The sequence below is a fragment of the Chelonia mydas genome, chromosome 13, assembly GCF_015237465.2.
Source record: "Chelonia mydas isolate rCheMyd1 chromosome 13, rCheMyd1.pri.v2, whole genome shotgun sequence".
NCBI lineage: Eukaryota > Metazoa > Chordata > Testudines > Cheloniidae > Chelonia > Chelonia mydas.
This window is the reverse complement of record NC_051253.2, coordinates 565,566-583,867: the sequence shown is the minus strand read 5'-3', so window position 1 is coordinate 583,867 and position 18,302 is coordinate 565,566. Positions and strand designations below refer to the sequence as shown.

At 51.1% G+C, this 18,302-nt stretch overlaps 1 protein-coding gene across 6 annotated transcripts in view; it reads right to left on the bottom strand.

Moving 5' to 3' along the window:
* Positions 1 to 943: 943 nt before the first annotated feature.
* The window catches only part of CDH22 (cadherin 22), a 187,503-nt gene continuing 170,144 nt past the window's right edge, over positions 944 to 18,302 (bottom strand). For 5 of the 6 annotated variants that reach the window (XM_037915917.2, XM_043527103.1, XM_037915919.2 and 2 more), the window contains 2 exons: positions 7,671 to 7,922; positions 2,079 to 5,843 (listed from right to left, as the gene is read on the bottom strand). In XM_037915917.2, coding sequence (XP_037771845.1) covers positions 5,305 to 5,843; positions 7,671 to 7,922 — 791 coding nt within the window. In that variant the 3' untranslated portion in view covers positions 2,079 to 5,304. Of the gene's footprint in view, positions 1,060 to 2,078; positions 5,844 to 7,670; positions 7,923 to 18,302 lie in introns of those variants that run through there. The other variant, XM_043527104.1, reaches the window with a different exon arrangement.

Sequence of the window (18,302 nt, the reverse complement as noted above, 5' to 3'; positions counted from 1 at the left end):
TTGGGGGCTTGCCCTGCTCTGGGTGGCTTCCAGGAAGCAGTCAGCATGACCCCTCCCGGCTCCTCTCTAGTACACAGACCTGTGGCCAGGCGGCTCTGTGCGCTGCCCTGACCGCAGGTGCTGCCCCCACAGTCTCCATTGGCCACAGTTCCCAGACAAGGGGAGCTGCAGGGGGGGCGCCTGAGGACGGGGCAGTGTGCAGAGTCGCCTGGTTGCGCCTTGGAGCCGGAGGGGGGACATGCTTCCGGTAGCTGCTTGCGGTAAGCACCGCCTGAAGCCTGCACCCCTGAGGCCCCCCCATGCCACAGTCCTGATTCCCCTCCCGCCCTCCGAACCCCTTGGTCCCAGCCCAGAGCACCCTCCTGCACCCCAAACCTCTCATCCCCAGCCCACCCCAGAGCCTGCATCCCCAGCCAGAGCCCTCACCCCCTTCCCCGTGTCTCAACAGCCTGTCCCATCCCTGATTCCCCTCCCGCCCTCCGAACCCCTTGGTCCCAGCCCGGAGCACCCTCCTGCATCCCAAACCCCTCATCCCCAGTCCCACCCCAGACATTTTTAGGTTCTGATCTTACAGAGATCCTCTGCTTGGACCCGTCTGTCTCTGTCAAATCTCACTGGGACTCTGCACAGGTGGATCCCTTCGCAAGGTCAGCGGCCAAGGGTGGAATTTTCACACATTCAGCATTTTAGGGATGTCCCTCCTGCGCCAGTGCAGGGCACACTGTGTTGTCGTCATTTGTTCAAATTAAGACAGAAAACTCAGCTGTTTTCTGAGGAACATTTTTATAAAAAACAATGTTTTTTCATGCCAAGTGCCAGCGTGAGGGGGCAGGAACCTGTGGCGGTAGACACAGTGAGGTGCTTCGTTTACACACACTCTCATTGCTCAGGCACAGCGGAAGGATTTTGCTCAAACCTTCCAAACTCACCTCTGGATGGGGCCTGAGAAGCTCATCCACTAAGCTCTGATGGTGAAAATGATACATGTGTCTCCATGGCTGGACAGATCCATCCTGCTCCAATACCTCGGGTGTGACGTAGTAATAGTACCTAGAACTTCTGTAAAAAGAAAAGGAGGACTTGTGGCACCTTAGAGACTAACAAATTTATCTGAGCATAAGCTTTCGTGAGCTACAGCTCACGACTGAAGGCATCCGATGAAGTGAGCTGTAGCTCACGAAAGCTTATGTTCAAATAAATTGGTTAGTCTCTAAGGTGCCACAAGTCCTCCTTTTCTGTTTGCGAATACAGACTAACACGGCTGCTACTCTGAAACCTAGAACTTCTGTGGCACTTTTCACCCCCCAATTGGCTCATGCACATGGCCAGGCTAGCAAAGGAGGCCTAGGGCAGTCCACAGAACAGAGGGGAAACGGTCCACACGCTCCATTGCAGGCATAACTGGCAACTTCAAAATGCGGGTACCCTTGGGTGCACTCACAAAACGAACTGCAGGGGGAAATCAATTTGCATTCAATTGCTGGCTTGCGCCCACAGCCAAGTCAGAAGTACAAATATGCACATTTGTCTCTGAGGCTCAAAAAGTGAAGGAATAAATTACTCCAAGGACAAGCAGGCGGCCTGGTGGAAATGCACTTCATGAAGCAACAGACCATCCATTGTCTCCCGGTGTTACAATGGCTCCCGTGGAGCAACATGCCTGGCAGACGTGTGCTATCGACTACTCACAACCGACGCTGACTACCCGCTGTCACTCCAGCGCAACAGGGCTTCTTCCTCCCAAAGAGCTGGAGTGAGACAAGCGCATTTTGTTGTCATCACTCGACCTTTTTCTGGGAGAAGTTTTTTCTGAGGACCATTTTAATAAAAAGCTGGAAATATCCAGTCAAGCAATGGCCTGTCGCTGGAAATCTGTACAGAGAGCAAACTGATTCTGCAGACTGCTCTCTGCTGGAGCATGGCCTGGGCTTGGTGTGTCCATAGCTTGCATGACAGGATTCTTCTCCTGCTTGCTGGGTGCCCTGCCCCCCTTGGTGAGCTGTCGTTTACTAAGACCACATTAAAAATACCATGCAAGAAAAGGAAATGAAACAAGATAAACTAAATCAGACTCGGGCTAGACGACAAGGAAATAATTTATTTCCAGGTCCTAAAAAGACCTTGACAAAATAACAAGGATGAGAAAATCAACCTCCTGATTTTGTTTGGATAGAGGGAAAAAAGCAATGTGACGCCATCAAACATCCAAACAGTCTGCCAGCTCCTTCCTGTAGGGGGTGCTCATGGGCACAGTGTGGTGTGGGAGTGAAGCCAGCAGTGTTGCCTAGGCACCTCTGCAGCCAGATCCCAGACAGAAGCTGAGCTGGGCTGTTCCAGACCATTGCATTTACAGATGGAATTAAAAATAAAAATGCAGAAGAGGTTGTGTGTGTTGGGGAGGGGTTGGCTGGTCCAGGATGCACAACTGGAAGCCAGTTTGGTAATTCAGAGTACATACCCTGTTAGACTGCATCCTCTGCTAGACAATCCCTGGCAATTGCATGAGGCCCTTCCTAGAGCAAAGGCCAGTTCAGCAGGGGATTGGGCAGAATGGTTCATTGTCTCAAAGGGAAAACACAAAAAAGTTCCTGAGGAAAGAGAGGCCTTTCTCCACTTTCTTACTCCTGGATTGGTGGCATTGTCTGGGAGTGACTGAGCATGCTCAAAGGCAGTGCTTTGGGGGCAGGAGGAACAGCTACCGAGTAAAGCCTTTCTGATTGCCTGGTAAACGAAACAGGCCATTTATCTGGCTGCTTCTCTAACATCAGTAGGGGAAAATCATAGTAAAGGTCTAACAAGACAACATGTGGCATCCAGGACATGAGAGACTTGCACAGATTCCAAGATAGGGGCTGCTCCCCCAGCCTTTGCAGCCATACTGAGACCCAGAGAGACGAGCAACTCTGCTTGTTCAAAGTTTAAATGCTGAGTTCTGGCTGGCTTGGGAGAGTCTCCCAAAAACACCTGAGCTGGGGAGACAGATGCTCAAGGGCACGTGAGCCGTGAGTGGCTGCAGCAGGGGAGGGGGAACCTGTTGTCGCAGGAACAACAGGCAGAGAGTATTCTTTTTCTAACATGTCCTTCTAGCCTGTCCCCAAACCACAGCATGGGGCTTCCTCTGCAGCTCAGGGCAATACAAACTGCTGGAAAACAGAACACAGCATAAAATGAACATGCACATACATTTATATCAAACACAGTCTCCAAGGAACTGGCAACTGGGATAGAAAACACTGACTGTGGCTAGGCTATGAGGACAAACCCAGTGACTATGACAAACCTTGGGAGGCCTTATCAGTTATGTATCAATTACGACATTGATTTTTCCCACATCAGCCGATAAGAAGCTGCTGTAGCCAGAGCTGCACAAGAAGCTGCTTTTGTGCCCTGCTGAACAGGACTCCGAAACGTTAGCTGGGATTTACTCTGAGAATGTCACCAATCTGAAGACGTCCCTGGGATACTCAGCATGTCCCTCAAATGCCATTTCGTGGACCACGGCATTTGGACAGCCTGTGCTTTCCCACCTCATTGACCCCACTTCTCACGGTCCAGCACTGCTCTTTGCCAGGCAGCTCCGAATTAACCGTACTATGTTTCCTGGTACTCGGGGGACCGATGGCTCACATTCTCTGGTAATTTTTCCTAAAGCCCCCTGCTCTCGCCCTGAAATATAAACAGAATCCTTCTGTCAGCCACTTCTGTGGAAACCTGAAGGGACTTTCACTTGAGGGCAAATTTGCCAAAAAAAAACCAAACCAAACCAAAACAAAAAACAAACGTTGGGTTTAGGGGATTGCATGGCTTGGCTTTGCTGATGGTGCGTGGTGTCTGGCACCTCCACAAGGCCTGATCCCAGAGCTGGGGTGGACTTGTCATCAAAGGCTGTGATCAGCTGACCGATATTCAGTGGCTGAGGTGAAATGAGTTGTTGGTGTTGTCAGGCCTGTGCCTGCTGGGGAGCGCATCCACCTCCCACACCCACAAATGCAGCTGGCACTACTTGCCACTCTTGTTGGTTGCAGAATGTGGCTCAAGAACTGAACAGGCCGAAGAGGCTCATTCCCTTCTCAGCCATCCAGGCTACCTCCTTTGGGGATGCTGCAGCAAGCTGGCTGAAGTGCTGTGCCTGTGAGAGTGTACACTGCAACCCATACGAACCCGAGACATCAGGCCCCGGGCTGGCTGAGAACTTCCCACAGAAAGCGCTGTCTTTAAGGAAGCTCTGCATTCCCTCTACAACACAGGCTCAGAGAGTTTCCTCCTTCACATTTCAGCTTCACTGCCCACAGTCCAGCCACATAGTCATAATCCTGTATTAGTGACATCACAGTTTGTTACCATAGGGATCATTGGGATGCCAGAACCTCAGAACAATGACTTCATTGTTGATTAAGCAGGAGGGGTAGATGTTGGCATAAACATAAGTATCTGTGATACATGGCAAAAATGGACAGGGCAATTCTAATAAAAACCATGAGGTGGAAACTCAAGCCCAGTTCGGAAGCAAAGTATGTTTGACCCTAGTGTAAAAATCCCTCTTTAAAGGACCTGACCTAGGAACTAGCACCCAGGACCTCCAAAACTCAGCAAATGTAAACTGCTCCACTGATTGTAAGCAGCTGGGATTCTGCAGAGAAACACCAGCTCGCCACAACTAGAGGAACTGAAATACACGGAAAGAAGAAAGAGACTCAGAAAAGTCAGTGAATATAAGGGGGAGAAAAACAGAATGAAAGTTAAAAGCTTGTTTCACTCTCCAAGGAAAGCTCTTAAAAAAATCAAAGCACATCAAATGCTCTGAATCAAGTGACAAAAACAATTTAGACAACAAAAGGCTCCTCTTTCTCCTCTCTTTAACTGGGCTCATTGAACAGATCGATTTAAATGATAATTTGTGGAGGAAAACCCTGTCCGAATTTTCTTGCATTAGATTTTCTCTTTCTTAAATTAACATGGAGTGCTTTAATGGACATTGGTATGGAAGTGATTAGGATGGTAACAACAGCTCCTTTGGGCACTTCAGCCTTGTTATGTGTGTGCTACAGAGCCTCTAATAAGAGGCGGCTAACAAAGAGCACATCATAAAGCCATCGCTCGCCCTGTCCAAAATGGTCCTTGATGCCTCTCCTTCCATACCAGGGTGGGTAGTGGAGGGACTCTGTTATCTGGATGACATATTGTCCTTATTGTTTGACCTGAGCTTACTTCCGCAGCAGCCCTCGAAGACATGGGAAGCCTGGAGAATCCCCAAGTTCGGAAATCGTTTTCTCCATCTCGTTGTGGGTTTTTGGTTAATTGTGGCTAGGATTCTTCGCTCTCCTCCTCACCTTTATGCCCGGCGTAGAGAGCTGCCAGCTGCCGGAAGCGTGGCCCCCAGCTGCTCAGATAGGAGAAGTCCTGTTCTGAGCTGGTGGACCAGGTGTTGATGGAGCTCAAGGACGGAACGGGGGAGTCTGAGCCCTCAAAGGCGTAGGTTTGGAACGAGTCATATGGTGGGACAGACAGATCCTCGTCCGCCTGATCCACCTTTCTGCTGATGTAGCCTCTGAACATGGAGAAGTCCAGGTCTGGATTCTGGAACCACTGTGGGAGGGCATGGAGCTCGGAGGGCAGGTTACTAGTCATGCCCCCGTCTCCCGGCCCTCCCCCGCCGTCGCTGCCTTTGAGCTCACTGAAGTCATAGAGGCTGCGTAGGGCTGACATGTCGTAGGCCTCTGTGTCCTGTTCCCCACCCCCCTCATCATTGTACTTGATGACATTGTCTCTCATGTCCTCATCCTCCTCTGAGGTCAGGTGGCTCTTGTGGTGTCGCTTCAGAGCGAGGATTAGGAGAACCAGCACTGGAGAGGGAAAGAGCCGTCAGTGGGGCAGTACGCCAGGGAGACGAACTAGGGGAAAGGGCAGAGAGTGAGCGTGAATGGCTCCCTCCCTAGCAGTGGAGGGGCTGCCTGCATTCAGGGCTGGTGTGCAGGGCAAGGGGCATGGCGCCCAAATGACCCATTCATGGCAGGAGAACGTGCCCCCGCGGAGGGAAGACCAGAGCTGCAGCCCTCTTGGCTGGTGTGAATTGGCATCACTGGCCAGTTTGCCAACTGAGGGCCAGGCCCATAGTGATGACATTCTGCTGTCGCTGTCCCTGGGTCCCCAGTGGGGGACAGTGCAGGCTGGAGCTAGTGCTGGTCTCTGCGGTGTGCCCCAGAGAACGGGGGCAGCTGCATTCCCCATGCTGCATAGCCACCAGGGCACTCACCCCCCCGGAGGGGAAAGTGCAACAGAGATGGAAGGATGGGTTCTGTGAGAGACAAGGAGAAAAGGGGGAGCAGGGCATGGCAGCAGCAGAATGGCTGGAGGGTGATGCTGGAGCGGATGGCACAGAGTGGGAGCCGCAAGATGCAGATGAGTCCTGGATTATCAGCTATTCATCCCATCACCTTTAGCGCACTGATGTGCACTTTATTGTTTGTGGGCAATTAGGCAGGAATTTGTTTGCAATGCATTGGAAAATGAAACCGATGTAAAGTGCACCCTGTAGAAAGGGTTTTCTAAAGAGAGACTTCTCCAGCAATGCCCGGGGTCCTACACGTTCCCTGACAATGCTCAGCCGGCAGGGACACCGCAGGGTGGGAAGTGACTCTGTTGATCATCTCCTTTATTTTAAACATGAGCTCCTCACTTGACATGTGCAAACAGGCCTGTGTGTGCAGGCCTCCCTCTGCCTGTGACCCAGTCTGTGCCTGCCCAGACCCAGGAGCCTGCCCAAACAAGGGAGGAGGCACTCTGGGTGGAGGGATCTTTCGGCCCGATGTAACCACTGCCAAACCCAGAACCAGTCTCAGCCAGACCCAGTACCACAGCAGCCGATGACACTCTCAGGCACGGAACCTAACACTCAGGGAACAATTGATCCATCAGACCAATGGGAGAGGTGGGGGCTCCTACGTATCAGAGTCATGACAGGGACTCGGACAACAATTATATTTCTTGTTTATTTAGATCTTAATGCTGACCCACCCCCACAAGGCTTTCTCTAGACAACGTCTTGCTGTGTCCAAGTCTCCTGTCACTGTTATCTTCCCTGGCTTCCTCTGTGAGCTTGGGACCCTGCTTGTCTTCAGTTAGACTATGAGCAACTCAGGGCAGGGCTCAGCTCTGGGTGCCACTGCAACAGAAACACTGTCCCTTCTCCGCACAAGGAGCTCTCTGAGATGCCAGCACAAGGGGTGTTAAAAAAACAGCTAGCACAAGCCTCCAGCTTTTGCCTGTGTATCATGTGATGACGCAGGTGGCTGATCCATCTGCAGGTGGCTTGGGACACTTCCATAAACCAAGTCCTGGAGGGTCTCAGTGTGTTCCCTGGCAGAGGCCAGCCTGGGACTTGGCATGGAATGGGCTCCATGCATGGAGGCTTCTCTGGATGGAGGGGTTCCTGTCTGAACTCAGCTCTGTCAGGCTTCTCCCTGCGGAACAGGTGAATTTACTGCCTCTCCCGCTCTGCAGAAAACCATCAAGGAGTCAGGTGGCAAAGGTGAGAAGCTGCTGTCGGGCTGGTGCCAAATAGCTGCACTCACTGACGTGCATGAGAGAGGATGGGAGAAAGAGAAGAGAGAGATGTAGGGGCGGGATGAGAGGAAGCGCACGGCTGAAGAGAAGCAGGCTGGGACACTCACCGATCAGGATGAGGATGCAAACCAAGAGTGCGATGAGAGCTCCAGGGCTCAGTGCTGCAGACATGACGTAGGCTGTGCTGTTACAGGACTGGATGGCCCCTGTGCTGTCGCAGCCACACACCCGGATGGTCAGAGTCCCCGTACTGCTCAGGGCGGGAGGCCCACTGTCCACCACCAGAATGGGAAGGAAGTAAATGTCCTGCTCCTGGCGATTAAAGCCCACTCTCTGCGTGTGCACTGCGGCCGTGTTGTCTGGAGAGAGCAAGAAACCCACGGGCAGGGTTACTGCCAGTGCCCACAGAGAGCTTCACCAAACTGCCCCGGCCCCTTACTGCCAGCATGAGACAAACATGCCACCCCAACCGCCCTCCTCACCAGGCTGCTCCTCCCACGCTTCCTCTGGCTCTGCCATGGAAAGAGCAGCAATGCCCCCCATCCACCAGTGGGCCTGGCGTGCGTTCTCACACATGTATAACAGGTGCCTATGCACCCAGCTGGCATGAAAACTTCCCGCAGGGGCTGGCTTCTTCAGACTGCACTGAAAACATGGCCCAGGAGTCTGGTTTGCCTGAATTCCCACACAAGCCCAATGGCCTGTGGCAGTCTGGCACCATAAGCAGGGGCAGCCCCTAAACCAAGTGCATGGCACAAAAGCGAGACTAATGGGGACAGAGGGAGATGGGAGCCAGCAGCAGCATACGGGTATCAAACACTCGGATAAATAGCAAAAGGAAAGCAGAGGAAGCACAAACATTTTCAGAAAATCTTCTGATCGCTCCAGTGTCCCTGACGAGGTTCTCATGGAGCAAGCTACAAGGCCTCAGACACTGAGAGGGGATCAAAGACAGTCATAGGACCAGAGACGCAGGTCCTGGGCCAACTAGCTCAGCCCCTTCGCCAGGCAGGACTCAGGGAAGGATAGCTGCAGTTTGAAACAATGTTTTCCTTGTCTCCATGTGTCGACATGCACCTGGAGCCATGGGCCAGGGCTATTCAGAGATTCCAAGGCCAGAAGGGGCCATTGTGATCGTCTAGTCTGACCTTCTGCGTAACACAGGCCAAAGAAACTTCCCCAGAACAATTTTAGAGCAGACCTAGATCTTAGTCTGAGGTTCAGAAGTGCTTCGGGGCCCGCTCTGAACTTCCTAAGGGGCAGGAGGAACTCTTTGTAAGCTTCCAGCCTGTCATCTCTTCTGCCACCCCAGCCTCAAGGTGCTTTAACAATATTTAAAAAATACAATCCATACCGAGAAGAACAGAGAGTAACAACCAACCCCCAGGCAAAGAGCAGCCAGATGCTATAACACCAGCTGCATACTGGGCACGGACACTGGCCTGGAAACTGGGAGAGTGACTCTGGCCCATAAGCCAAGCTATCTGAAGCAATAGGACTTTCCCCACTTCTGGACAGTCCTCACCATGGGAAAGCAGCAGAGAGGAAATACCGGAGGAGGACCAGCACTATCAATGGAAGAATGGTAACCAAATCTCAGAAGTGGCTGCTGAATCTGCCTGCCCTCTTCACTAAAATGTAAATGGCCCACTGACAGCGGGGTGGCCTGCTGCATGCGAACTCCCTCCCTATTCCAGCTGATGTATGCTGGCCTGGCCCCTTTCTGTATCAATCAGCTTTTTGATCGGCAAAGACATCTGGTCTAACTGTGGCTGTCGTGCCACCTGCCATTATGGAAACTGGCACGTGGACTGGGAGCCATGTGGGCTGAGAAGTCGCTGATGGGGCAGCATGCTGTGCATGTCAGGGACCATGTGCTGGCCATGCAAAGACCAGGAAGTCAGGAGTCCATGGAGCTGTGGGCATGGGAAAGGCCTATAACCAGGATATCAGGACAGGCCTTAGAGAAGTTGTGAAAGAGCAAGAGGAGCACAATGGAAACAAACCAATGGGCAGAGAACATTATGGCGAGGGCAGAACCCACCAGCAGCCAAGGGCCAATTTCCATCCTGATCCAGCGGTGCAATGGGGCCAGAAACGAGAGAATCTGGCCCCGTGGGAACTGCCCCAGAGTAGCGGGAATTCTTGGGTTGCATAGAGCTGGTCTAGTGGCACTACTGCTCCCCCTTTGCAGGCCTGGGAGTAGTTGGGGAAAATGACGCATGGCAGGACTGTCTCAATGCACCAGCTATTCTTGGGATGCTGGAATAGCTCCTTGCTTAGGTAGAGGCTGGAGAAGCCAAGGCTGCTCTAACTTGCACCAGGGACTATCGGAGCCACAAAGGTGGAGCAAGGTCCTGTGCTGAGCAGTTGGGTCACACCCAAGAACTGGGGTCATGGAATTTACAGTTATGCTCCTGACGTGCGTCACAGCCATCACTTAGTCACACACACTTTGTGCAAGGCCCCCGTTTTCCAGCCTCGGGTACATTATGAGGTTTTTATTGACTAAATACACCAATGCTGGAAGCAGTCAGTACAGCTTCCCTTCTGGCACTTCTCGGGATATTCTGCTCTTCTCTCGTCACTCCCCTGTTGAGGGCGGGTGACTTTTGTAGCCTTTTTCCACAACTCACGCTCATACTGCTGGTTGTTGTGCAGCCTGGTCGCCCCCGTGGTCGTCTTCCATCCACCATAACTGCAAGAGCCAGCTCACCGATCGCATCTCATAGCCTAGCCTCACATCCCCCAACTTGTCCTAACAGAAGCAACCTGCGCTAGGCCCCTAACAGCCTCATTTCATTTCCTGTCACAGTGTCCAACTACTCGACCATGTCAACATCTTAATTTTCATTGTGGAGACACACTGATTGCCTTTCCTGGGGGTGCCCAAGTCTCTGTTCAGTACATTACGATGGGCTGAATTACAGGTTTATACACTCTGCCTTTTAACTTTCTTGGTATCTTTTTGCCACAGAGAACTGGGGTCAGCTCCCACCACACCGCTTTGGTTTTGTTCCGAGTATCATTCAGGAGGACACCATCAGCAGCAACCATTGACCCCAGTATTTAAATACTTTCATGCTTCTAGGCAATCGGCCTGTGCTGTCCTTTATGGTGAGTCCTCCTCCTGCAGTTAGCACGGCCTCAGTCTTACCAGCCTTCACTCTAAGCCCAGCCCACTCACAACTACATTGCCACTGTTCAAAGTTGGCTTGTAGGGTCTCACAATCTTCCGCACACATCTCTGAGTCCTCAGCGAACAGCATGTTCCCAAGCAGCTAGCTCCCTTCCTTATCTTCTCATTGAACACGTCCATGACAGGCACAAACTAAAAGGGGTGCAACGCTGACCCCTGAGCTCCAGTATTTACCGGACATTCTCTGCTGTGGCCCCTGTTTGTTTGGACCAGGCCAGTCCCACCACTGTACATACCCGGGGTAAGACAAAAGTAGCCTTCTGGCACACTGGCTCTTGCGAACTCCACCAGGCTAGTTTTGTTGGTACACAATCATACGGCTTTTCCAGGTTCACAAAGACCATACCCAGCTGCTGTCTCTTTTCTCTGAACTTCTCCATGAGTATTTGTAGCACAAATTTGAAATTAGATGTGCTCCTTCCCGACATGAATCCATATGGACTGTTCCAAATTTAAACCATTCCACAGAGTTGCTTTTCAAAAGCCTTCTACCACACCTTCATAGCATGTGACATCAGCTTAAGTGGGGGATAATAAGCACATTGTGTATATCTCCTTTATGTTTAAAAACAGCCAACACAAAGCTTTGATGCCATTCACCTGGCATTTTCCCTTTCTTCAGGGAGATTGCCCCCCTGTTATCAGTTTGCCACAGGTTTCTGTATTACCAGTGGATAACTGCACTGCAGACATTGTCAGGGGAGCCAGAGGCTTTGGCACCTGGGTAGTCCAGCACTTGGGAAACAGGAAAAAATGCATCTCCTCGTCGCCTTAGGACACAGAACCTGCTTTAAAGAGCTTGCTCACACTCAGAATGCGAAACACAGGGCAACAGATTAGCGAGTTGCCCCATACAGCACATGCTATAATGCTGCCGATATTCTGAACTCAGGCAGGGCCAGCATTCAGAAGGATTCCTTTGAATAGACACCACACAAACAGATACTGATTTTTTAACCATGTTTCAACATCTTATAATTTCCCCTAGGATATGATGTCAACGTGCCCAGGAGAGTGACAAGGTGGGTGAGGTCTCACTGCAATTGAGTCCCGCGAGCTGGATCAGTGGCTGTGGTCGAGCAGCAGGTCTCTTGTTGTAGTGTAGACGTACCCTTTGTGACTCGTGCCATGAGCTTTGTAATTCTCAAGATGTTGCTCTTGTGGGGTGGCCAGCCTCAGCGTACCTTTACACTGCAATGAAAACCCACGGAGGGTCTGGGTCAGCTGGCTTGGGCTGCAGGGCTATTAAACTCAGGCTGGAGCTGGGCTCTGAGATCGCATGAGGGGGTGGGTCTCCGAGCCTGGGGTTCCAACCTTAGCCTGAATGCCCACACTGCTATTTTATAGCCCCACAGCCCCAACATCAGGAGCCCTGTCAATTGACCAGGGCTCGGGGACTCAGTGCCGCAGTGTAGATGTACCCTCAGTTTCTGGGGTCGCCTGATAAAACATCTTTCATGAATGGGACGGAAAGCGACATCTCTCAGAGGCGGGGGATGCTGTGAGAGGAAGCAGCAACCTGTCTGTAGGAGTAAATGCTGAGGAGCTGCCATGAGCTGCGAAGTTTTGTTTATTGTTATGCAAACCATACAGGTAATAAGAAAAGGAGGACTTGTGGCACCTTAGAGATTAACAAATTTATTTGAGCATAAGCTTTCGTGAGCTACAGCTCACTTCATCGGATGCCTTCAGTGGAAAATACAGTTGGGGGATTTATACACACAGAGAACATGAAACAATGGGTGTTACCACGCACACTGTAACCAGAGTGATCAGGTAAGAAGAAAAGGAGGACTAGCGGCACCTTAGAGACTAACCCATTTATTTGAGCATAAGCTTTCGTGAGCTACAGGTGGGCTGGAGAAAACCTGGATTTGTGCTGGAAATGGCCCACCTTGATTATCATACACATTGTAAGGAGAGTGATCACTTTAGATAAGCTATTACCAGCAGGAGAGTGGGGTCGGGGAGAGAAAACCTTTTGCAGTGATAAACACCCATTTTTTCATGGTTTGTGTGTATAAAAACCATCTTCTGTATTTTCCACAGTATGCATCCGATGGAGTGAGCTGTAGCTCACAAAAGCTTATGCTCAAATAAATGGGTTAGTCTCTGAGGTGCCACAAGTCCTCCTGTTCTTGTTGCGAATACAGACTAACAGTGTTGTTACTCTGAAACCTGATCAGGTGAGGTGAGCTATTACCAGCAGGAGGGGGGGGAGAAATCCTTTTGTAGTGATAATCAAGGTGGGCCATTTCCAGCAGTTGACAAGAACGTCTGAGGAACAGGGGTGGGGGGAGAATAAACATGGGGAAATAGTTTTACTTTGTGTAATTCCCCCCACACACACACACACTGTTCCTCAGACGTTCTTGTCAACTGCTGGAAATGGCCCACCTCGATTATCACTACAAAAGGTCCCCCCCCCACCCCCCACCGCTCTCCTGCTGGCCACAAGTCCTCCTGTTCTTTTTGCGGATACAGACGAACCGGCTGCTAGGCTGAAACCTGATCAGGTAATAAGATCTTTAGCTCGCGGCTGCTGCTGCCTCAGCTCACTGTGGAGTAGTAGGGCAAAGGGGGCTCTAAACAATATTAACAGCACTGTAATAGCGGGGGGCTAGGACTCCATCTCTGCCCATGTTAGCCAGACACCCAGTTAGGTACTTGGACACTGTGAAGTAACAGGATGGAGAAGCACACTGTTATATTAATTTTAACAGAACACTTGCCAGTCCATGGGAAACTCAGCAGTTCTGCCCATCTGGACCCAGGGGACATTATCAGGGGTTTGGGACATACCAGCAGGGAATATGCACAAGTCTACAAATAAGCCTGAGAACTTGGGGGAGAGAAATCTTGGCTCAATGGGTCTGACCCTGACACTGGACCCTGTCTGGGGCTTTGAGCTCACCGCCAGATCTGGGTGAGGGACTGGTGCCAGGCCACCTCTCACTCCAAGTTGTTTCATGGATAGGAGTTTTGTACTTTGGAGCTGTTCCAGTGTCTCAGACAGACACCTATTTAGCTCTTTGTAAATGTGTACATAGCACCAGTTCCTAGTGTTGTTTGGGAAGCATATCAGAATGCTGGCAACTCCCATTTTATTTACAGTCAGCTCCAGCTCACATTAGAGAAAGACCTGCTACAACACACCGATGTCAAAACGATTTGTATAAATACAGAATACTCCCTAGAAATATGCGTGAGTCCCACAGTGAAAGGCAGCTACTAACTTCAGCTCTGATATTGATGGAACGACACATGCAGCGTCCATCCAAACCCCCAGGGAAGGAAAGAGGAAGAATTTTGATTGTCCTGTCCACAAAGTCAAAACAAAAGCAGCCAACAACACTGAAACATCACACGGACTGTCGGCAGCTGCCTGACCGAGCTCCACTTTCAGAAAGGCACAGCTCACAGAGGGGTCGGAGAACTTCCGCAGACACACATAACTCAATGGCAGAGAGAGAGACAAAATTAAAAGAATACAAACTCTTTATTTCAAACTGCCTAACGACGTTTTCTCTCCCTGAGCAGGGCTAAGCAAGCACTGGATCCAGAGCGGAGACCCACAGATCCTCGCGGCTGTAACCAAAGAAGAAAAGGCCTCTTAGTTCACTTCGCTCATCACCAAGCCAATGCCGGGCTACTGCTTAGACAGTCTGAGAGCTTCAGCATTCAGCACTTTTCCCAGATATTCGGCCTACATTTCCCTTTGCTCAGTTTAATCCCATAACTAGCCCCACATCCCCTCCTTCTCTCCTTGCTTGATGTTTACATCCTTCAGTAATTTGTAGACTGTTCTCCTGGCCCCTCTCCTTAAGCTGTTGCATAGCCAAATAGTCAGCTGTATCCTGCTGTCTTCACAGGTCAGTCCTCTCCTCTGGCCCCATTGTCATCATCTTTGTAATGGCTCTTCTCTGAACATCCTCATATTTGCTAATTCCTTTGCAGAACTGAGATGCCTGGAGCAGAGGGCAGTGTTCTCTCAGCAGGTACCATCCCACCAGTGTTGTGGTGCAGATAATCATTGTGAATGTAGTCCCAAAGCCACCACACGGGTCAAAACTATCTTCTTGGTCCACAGCTTTTCCACTTTGAGGTGACAGTGGGGTTATCTATATGGTGAAGTATTTGGGGCTCTTCCATGCTTGCACAGGTTTGCTGCCTCGCACGTGCTAGGCAGTACTCTTGCATGCATCATCCTCTGCTTGTGAAGCCCACAAGCCATCTTTTTTTTCCACTACCATCTTACATTTCAAGCACTTCCCTTCTGTGCTGTCCCCAGATTGCCACATTCTGCCCTCCTACTAATCACCTGGGCGATTTCTTCCCACATACGCCACACCAGTTTTCCAGAGAGAGTCCCCTGTTATTTCCTGTCCATGTCTCAGCCACCTGGAGGACCAGACTAATAAAACAGGGCCAAAACCTGCATGAACAAAGTGTCCAGAACCCAGCCCTTGGCACTGGTACAGAACAGGAAAGTTCGGGAACACAAGCTATTCACAGGGATGCCTGTGTCATAACCAGGTATAGTGAAACAGTCCCGCCTCTCAGAGTCTTTCTGCAAACAGACTCTGCTGATGGCAGCGATAGCTCTTTTTACCTAAGTCAATCTAAAATAGGAGAAAAAAGAAAGCAGAGGAGAGCAATCAAATCTCCAGGTTGGATTTTCATATCCTCGCTCCTCCTGCACTCGCCGAGCCAGAATAAGCATCTGTCTTCCCCTTCTCCAACAGCTGTTCCACAGCTTTAGCATCCCAGGACACGCAGACTCTTTACTGCGTATAACTCCCCGTTCAGTGGGCAGCCACACGGCAGCTGCAGCTTCCCTCTTCCTGAAAGGTTTCTCTGAAAGGAATAAAATTCCCTTCTCTAACTTCTGTGGCAGGACTCGGGTCTGGTGGGAAAGAATTCTTGATGATTTGCATTTTACTTCTTCCTAACACAAAATTCTCTGAGCTTCAGGCATCATTACTGCTCTGGTCCCATTGCCTTTTTCTTTGCCTTGGTGGGGATGAAGTGCTCCCTTTCCCTCTCTGTCAGATCAGAGTGTCAGGCAGAGTGGGTAACAGAATCTCCACTGGACCTGGAGTATCTGTTACTTCTATCTTCAGGCACTCCTAGAATCCTGATTGTTAAGATTTCCAAGTCTTCCATCATTCCATCCATTATGTTGCTCTTAATTAGACCTTTAGAGAGTTGAGACATCTGCTTGTCTAGCCCCCAAGCTTTGGAGTCGGTAGGCTCCATGTATCACTCCGTATTATCTACCAGACTTTCTAGGCTGCTGAGATGAGATTCCGTCTACTCTCCCTTCCAGTGCAGTTAGTATTTCTTGGGGAATATGATTTTTGGCCATAATTGTCTCAAATGCTTCTCTAATCAATTTGCTCAGGCCAGGCAGAGCCAGCAGAGACAAGGCAGGAGTCCTAGGATGATGACAACATTTGGAAGGCCACAGACGGGGAGAAAATCAGCTTTTTCCATTCTATATCTGCCTTCAGGCGTCTCGATTGTTGTTCTGCTTTCTTCTGGACATGGCCATCCACTGGCTGTGACGGTGCGAGGAGTGTAGAACAATGCTGCACAGCTGGAAAGGTTCACTTCAAAACTTCATCTTTCAACATAGCGCTAGCAGATGATGCTATGGGTGAAGCAGGCTCACTCTGCCGTGTTAGAAGAACAGGGCCCATGTCGCTTTGTCAGGAGGGACTCGAAGTCTTGTGGGATAGGAGCTTGTATGGGGACTGGTAACAACACCACAACGAAGAAGCATCTGTGAAACTGGCACAGAATGTGAGTAAGCGCTCAATGAGCTCCACCCCGAGTCACGGTTTTGCAGCTCAGCAGTAAAGATGCAAAAAGTGAGTAAGTGAACACTCAGGAAAAGCGACAGCAGAGCAGGGTGAGCCCTGCGGACACAAACAAGGGAATCATTACCAAAGCCCCTGGCTCTCTCAGACAGGATGAGCTGTAAGTCAGCCAAAGCAAACGGTCTCCTACTGGCTGTCGCTTTAGGCCCTTTCTTTCTCTGATCAAGAGGAGCATCAGCATTTCTGGAAGGCAACCAGGGCTCAGTCAAGGAAGCTGGGTTGATCTTAGCAACAGAGTGGGAGTGGCAGAGTGGGTGTGTATGAAGCAGTGAGTGTGGAGAGGGCAGGGGGAGTGGAAATATTAATCAGCGTCCTTATTTAAAAGGCCCCTTGGTGGGTCGTTGTCTGGGGGTAGGGCCACACGCCTCGGGGAGGGGGAGAAGGGACATGTCCCATGGCAAGTCCTCGCCCCTGGGTGGGGCAGGCTGTGTCTGTGGGGACATGGCTCTTCTCTCACTTTTTTATTCATATCCTCATAGATCAAGCTCATGGCTGGCTGGGCCCCTGTGAGATTCCAGACCAGCCCTAGCATCTGTGTCCCAAGCAGGGAGCCCCTCGGTGACTTCTTCAGTCTCCATGGGCTGAAGCATGGACGGCATGCTTTCAGTGCCCTCCAGAGGGGCCCAGCAGCCTGGAGCCTCCAGGGAGGGTGGCAGAGGAAGGGGGGGGCTTTGCCCGCTGTTCCAGCTGGAGGTGGATTAGCGGCCCAGATTCAGCGCTAGGGATTTAGTGAATGCTGGCTCTGGAGCATGGGATGGTGGGGCTGACTGAGCTCATTTACCATATGAAAGTGGGGCCTGATGGTAAAATGTTGGCGTTTCTGCGCTTTCTGGCTTGTGTTTCTGGTGCTGCAGAACAAGGACAGCGGGTCCTGTCAGTGGCTGCGCTGCAAAGATGAAGTCCCAGGGCCGGTTTCAAACTCCTTCTAGCACAGCATGGCTCAGAGTGGCCTTTTTTCTCCAGCCTGCTGTCATCCCACTGCACTTGCTCCATACGTTGGGAGGTGCAGGTGGTTACTGTGGCAAGGTGGGCTGTACGCGCAGAGGTATTGCATCTCAGCAGGGAGCGGATTGTCCCTCTCTGTGAAGGGCTGGCGAGACGGCTCCAGGATCTCGCGTTCAGGGCTGGGCACCTCAGTTCCAGAATGATGCTGATTAATTGGAACGTTCAGAGAAAGGCAACCAAAATACCAAGAGGGCTGGAGGGGCCGAATAAGGATGAAAGAGGAACATTGGTGAGCGTGCCTCGCAGAGCCGGTAATGAGAACCGGCAGCTCTGCTAAGAGAGTAAACGAGCCTGCCGGGGAGCGGCGTGGGGAACTGATCAGAGTGGGACAAAGGGGTGTAAACTAGGAGCAAAGGGCGACAGCAGCAAAGGAAAATGGAGCCCGAGGCGATGTGATGTCTACACTGCACGGCTGCCCCACAGCACGGACGACGGGGGGGAGGCAATTACACAGCACACCAAAGCGCTGAGCTCTAACTGGGCCGTGTGGATGCTGCAGACACAAACTAAACAATACCTTCCTCGTGTTAACAGCGCCCTTGTTCCAACAGCGTCAGGCTGTGGCGTGCCCCGCAATTCACACCCCTGTAGGCGCACTGTGGCGCAGCACAGACGTAGCCAGACTCAGACTCCATTTTCCTTTGCTTTATGTC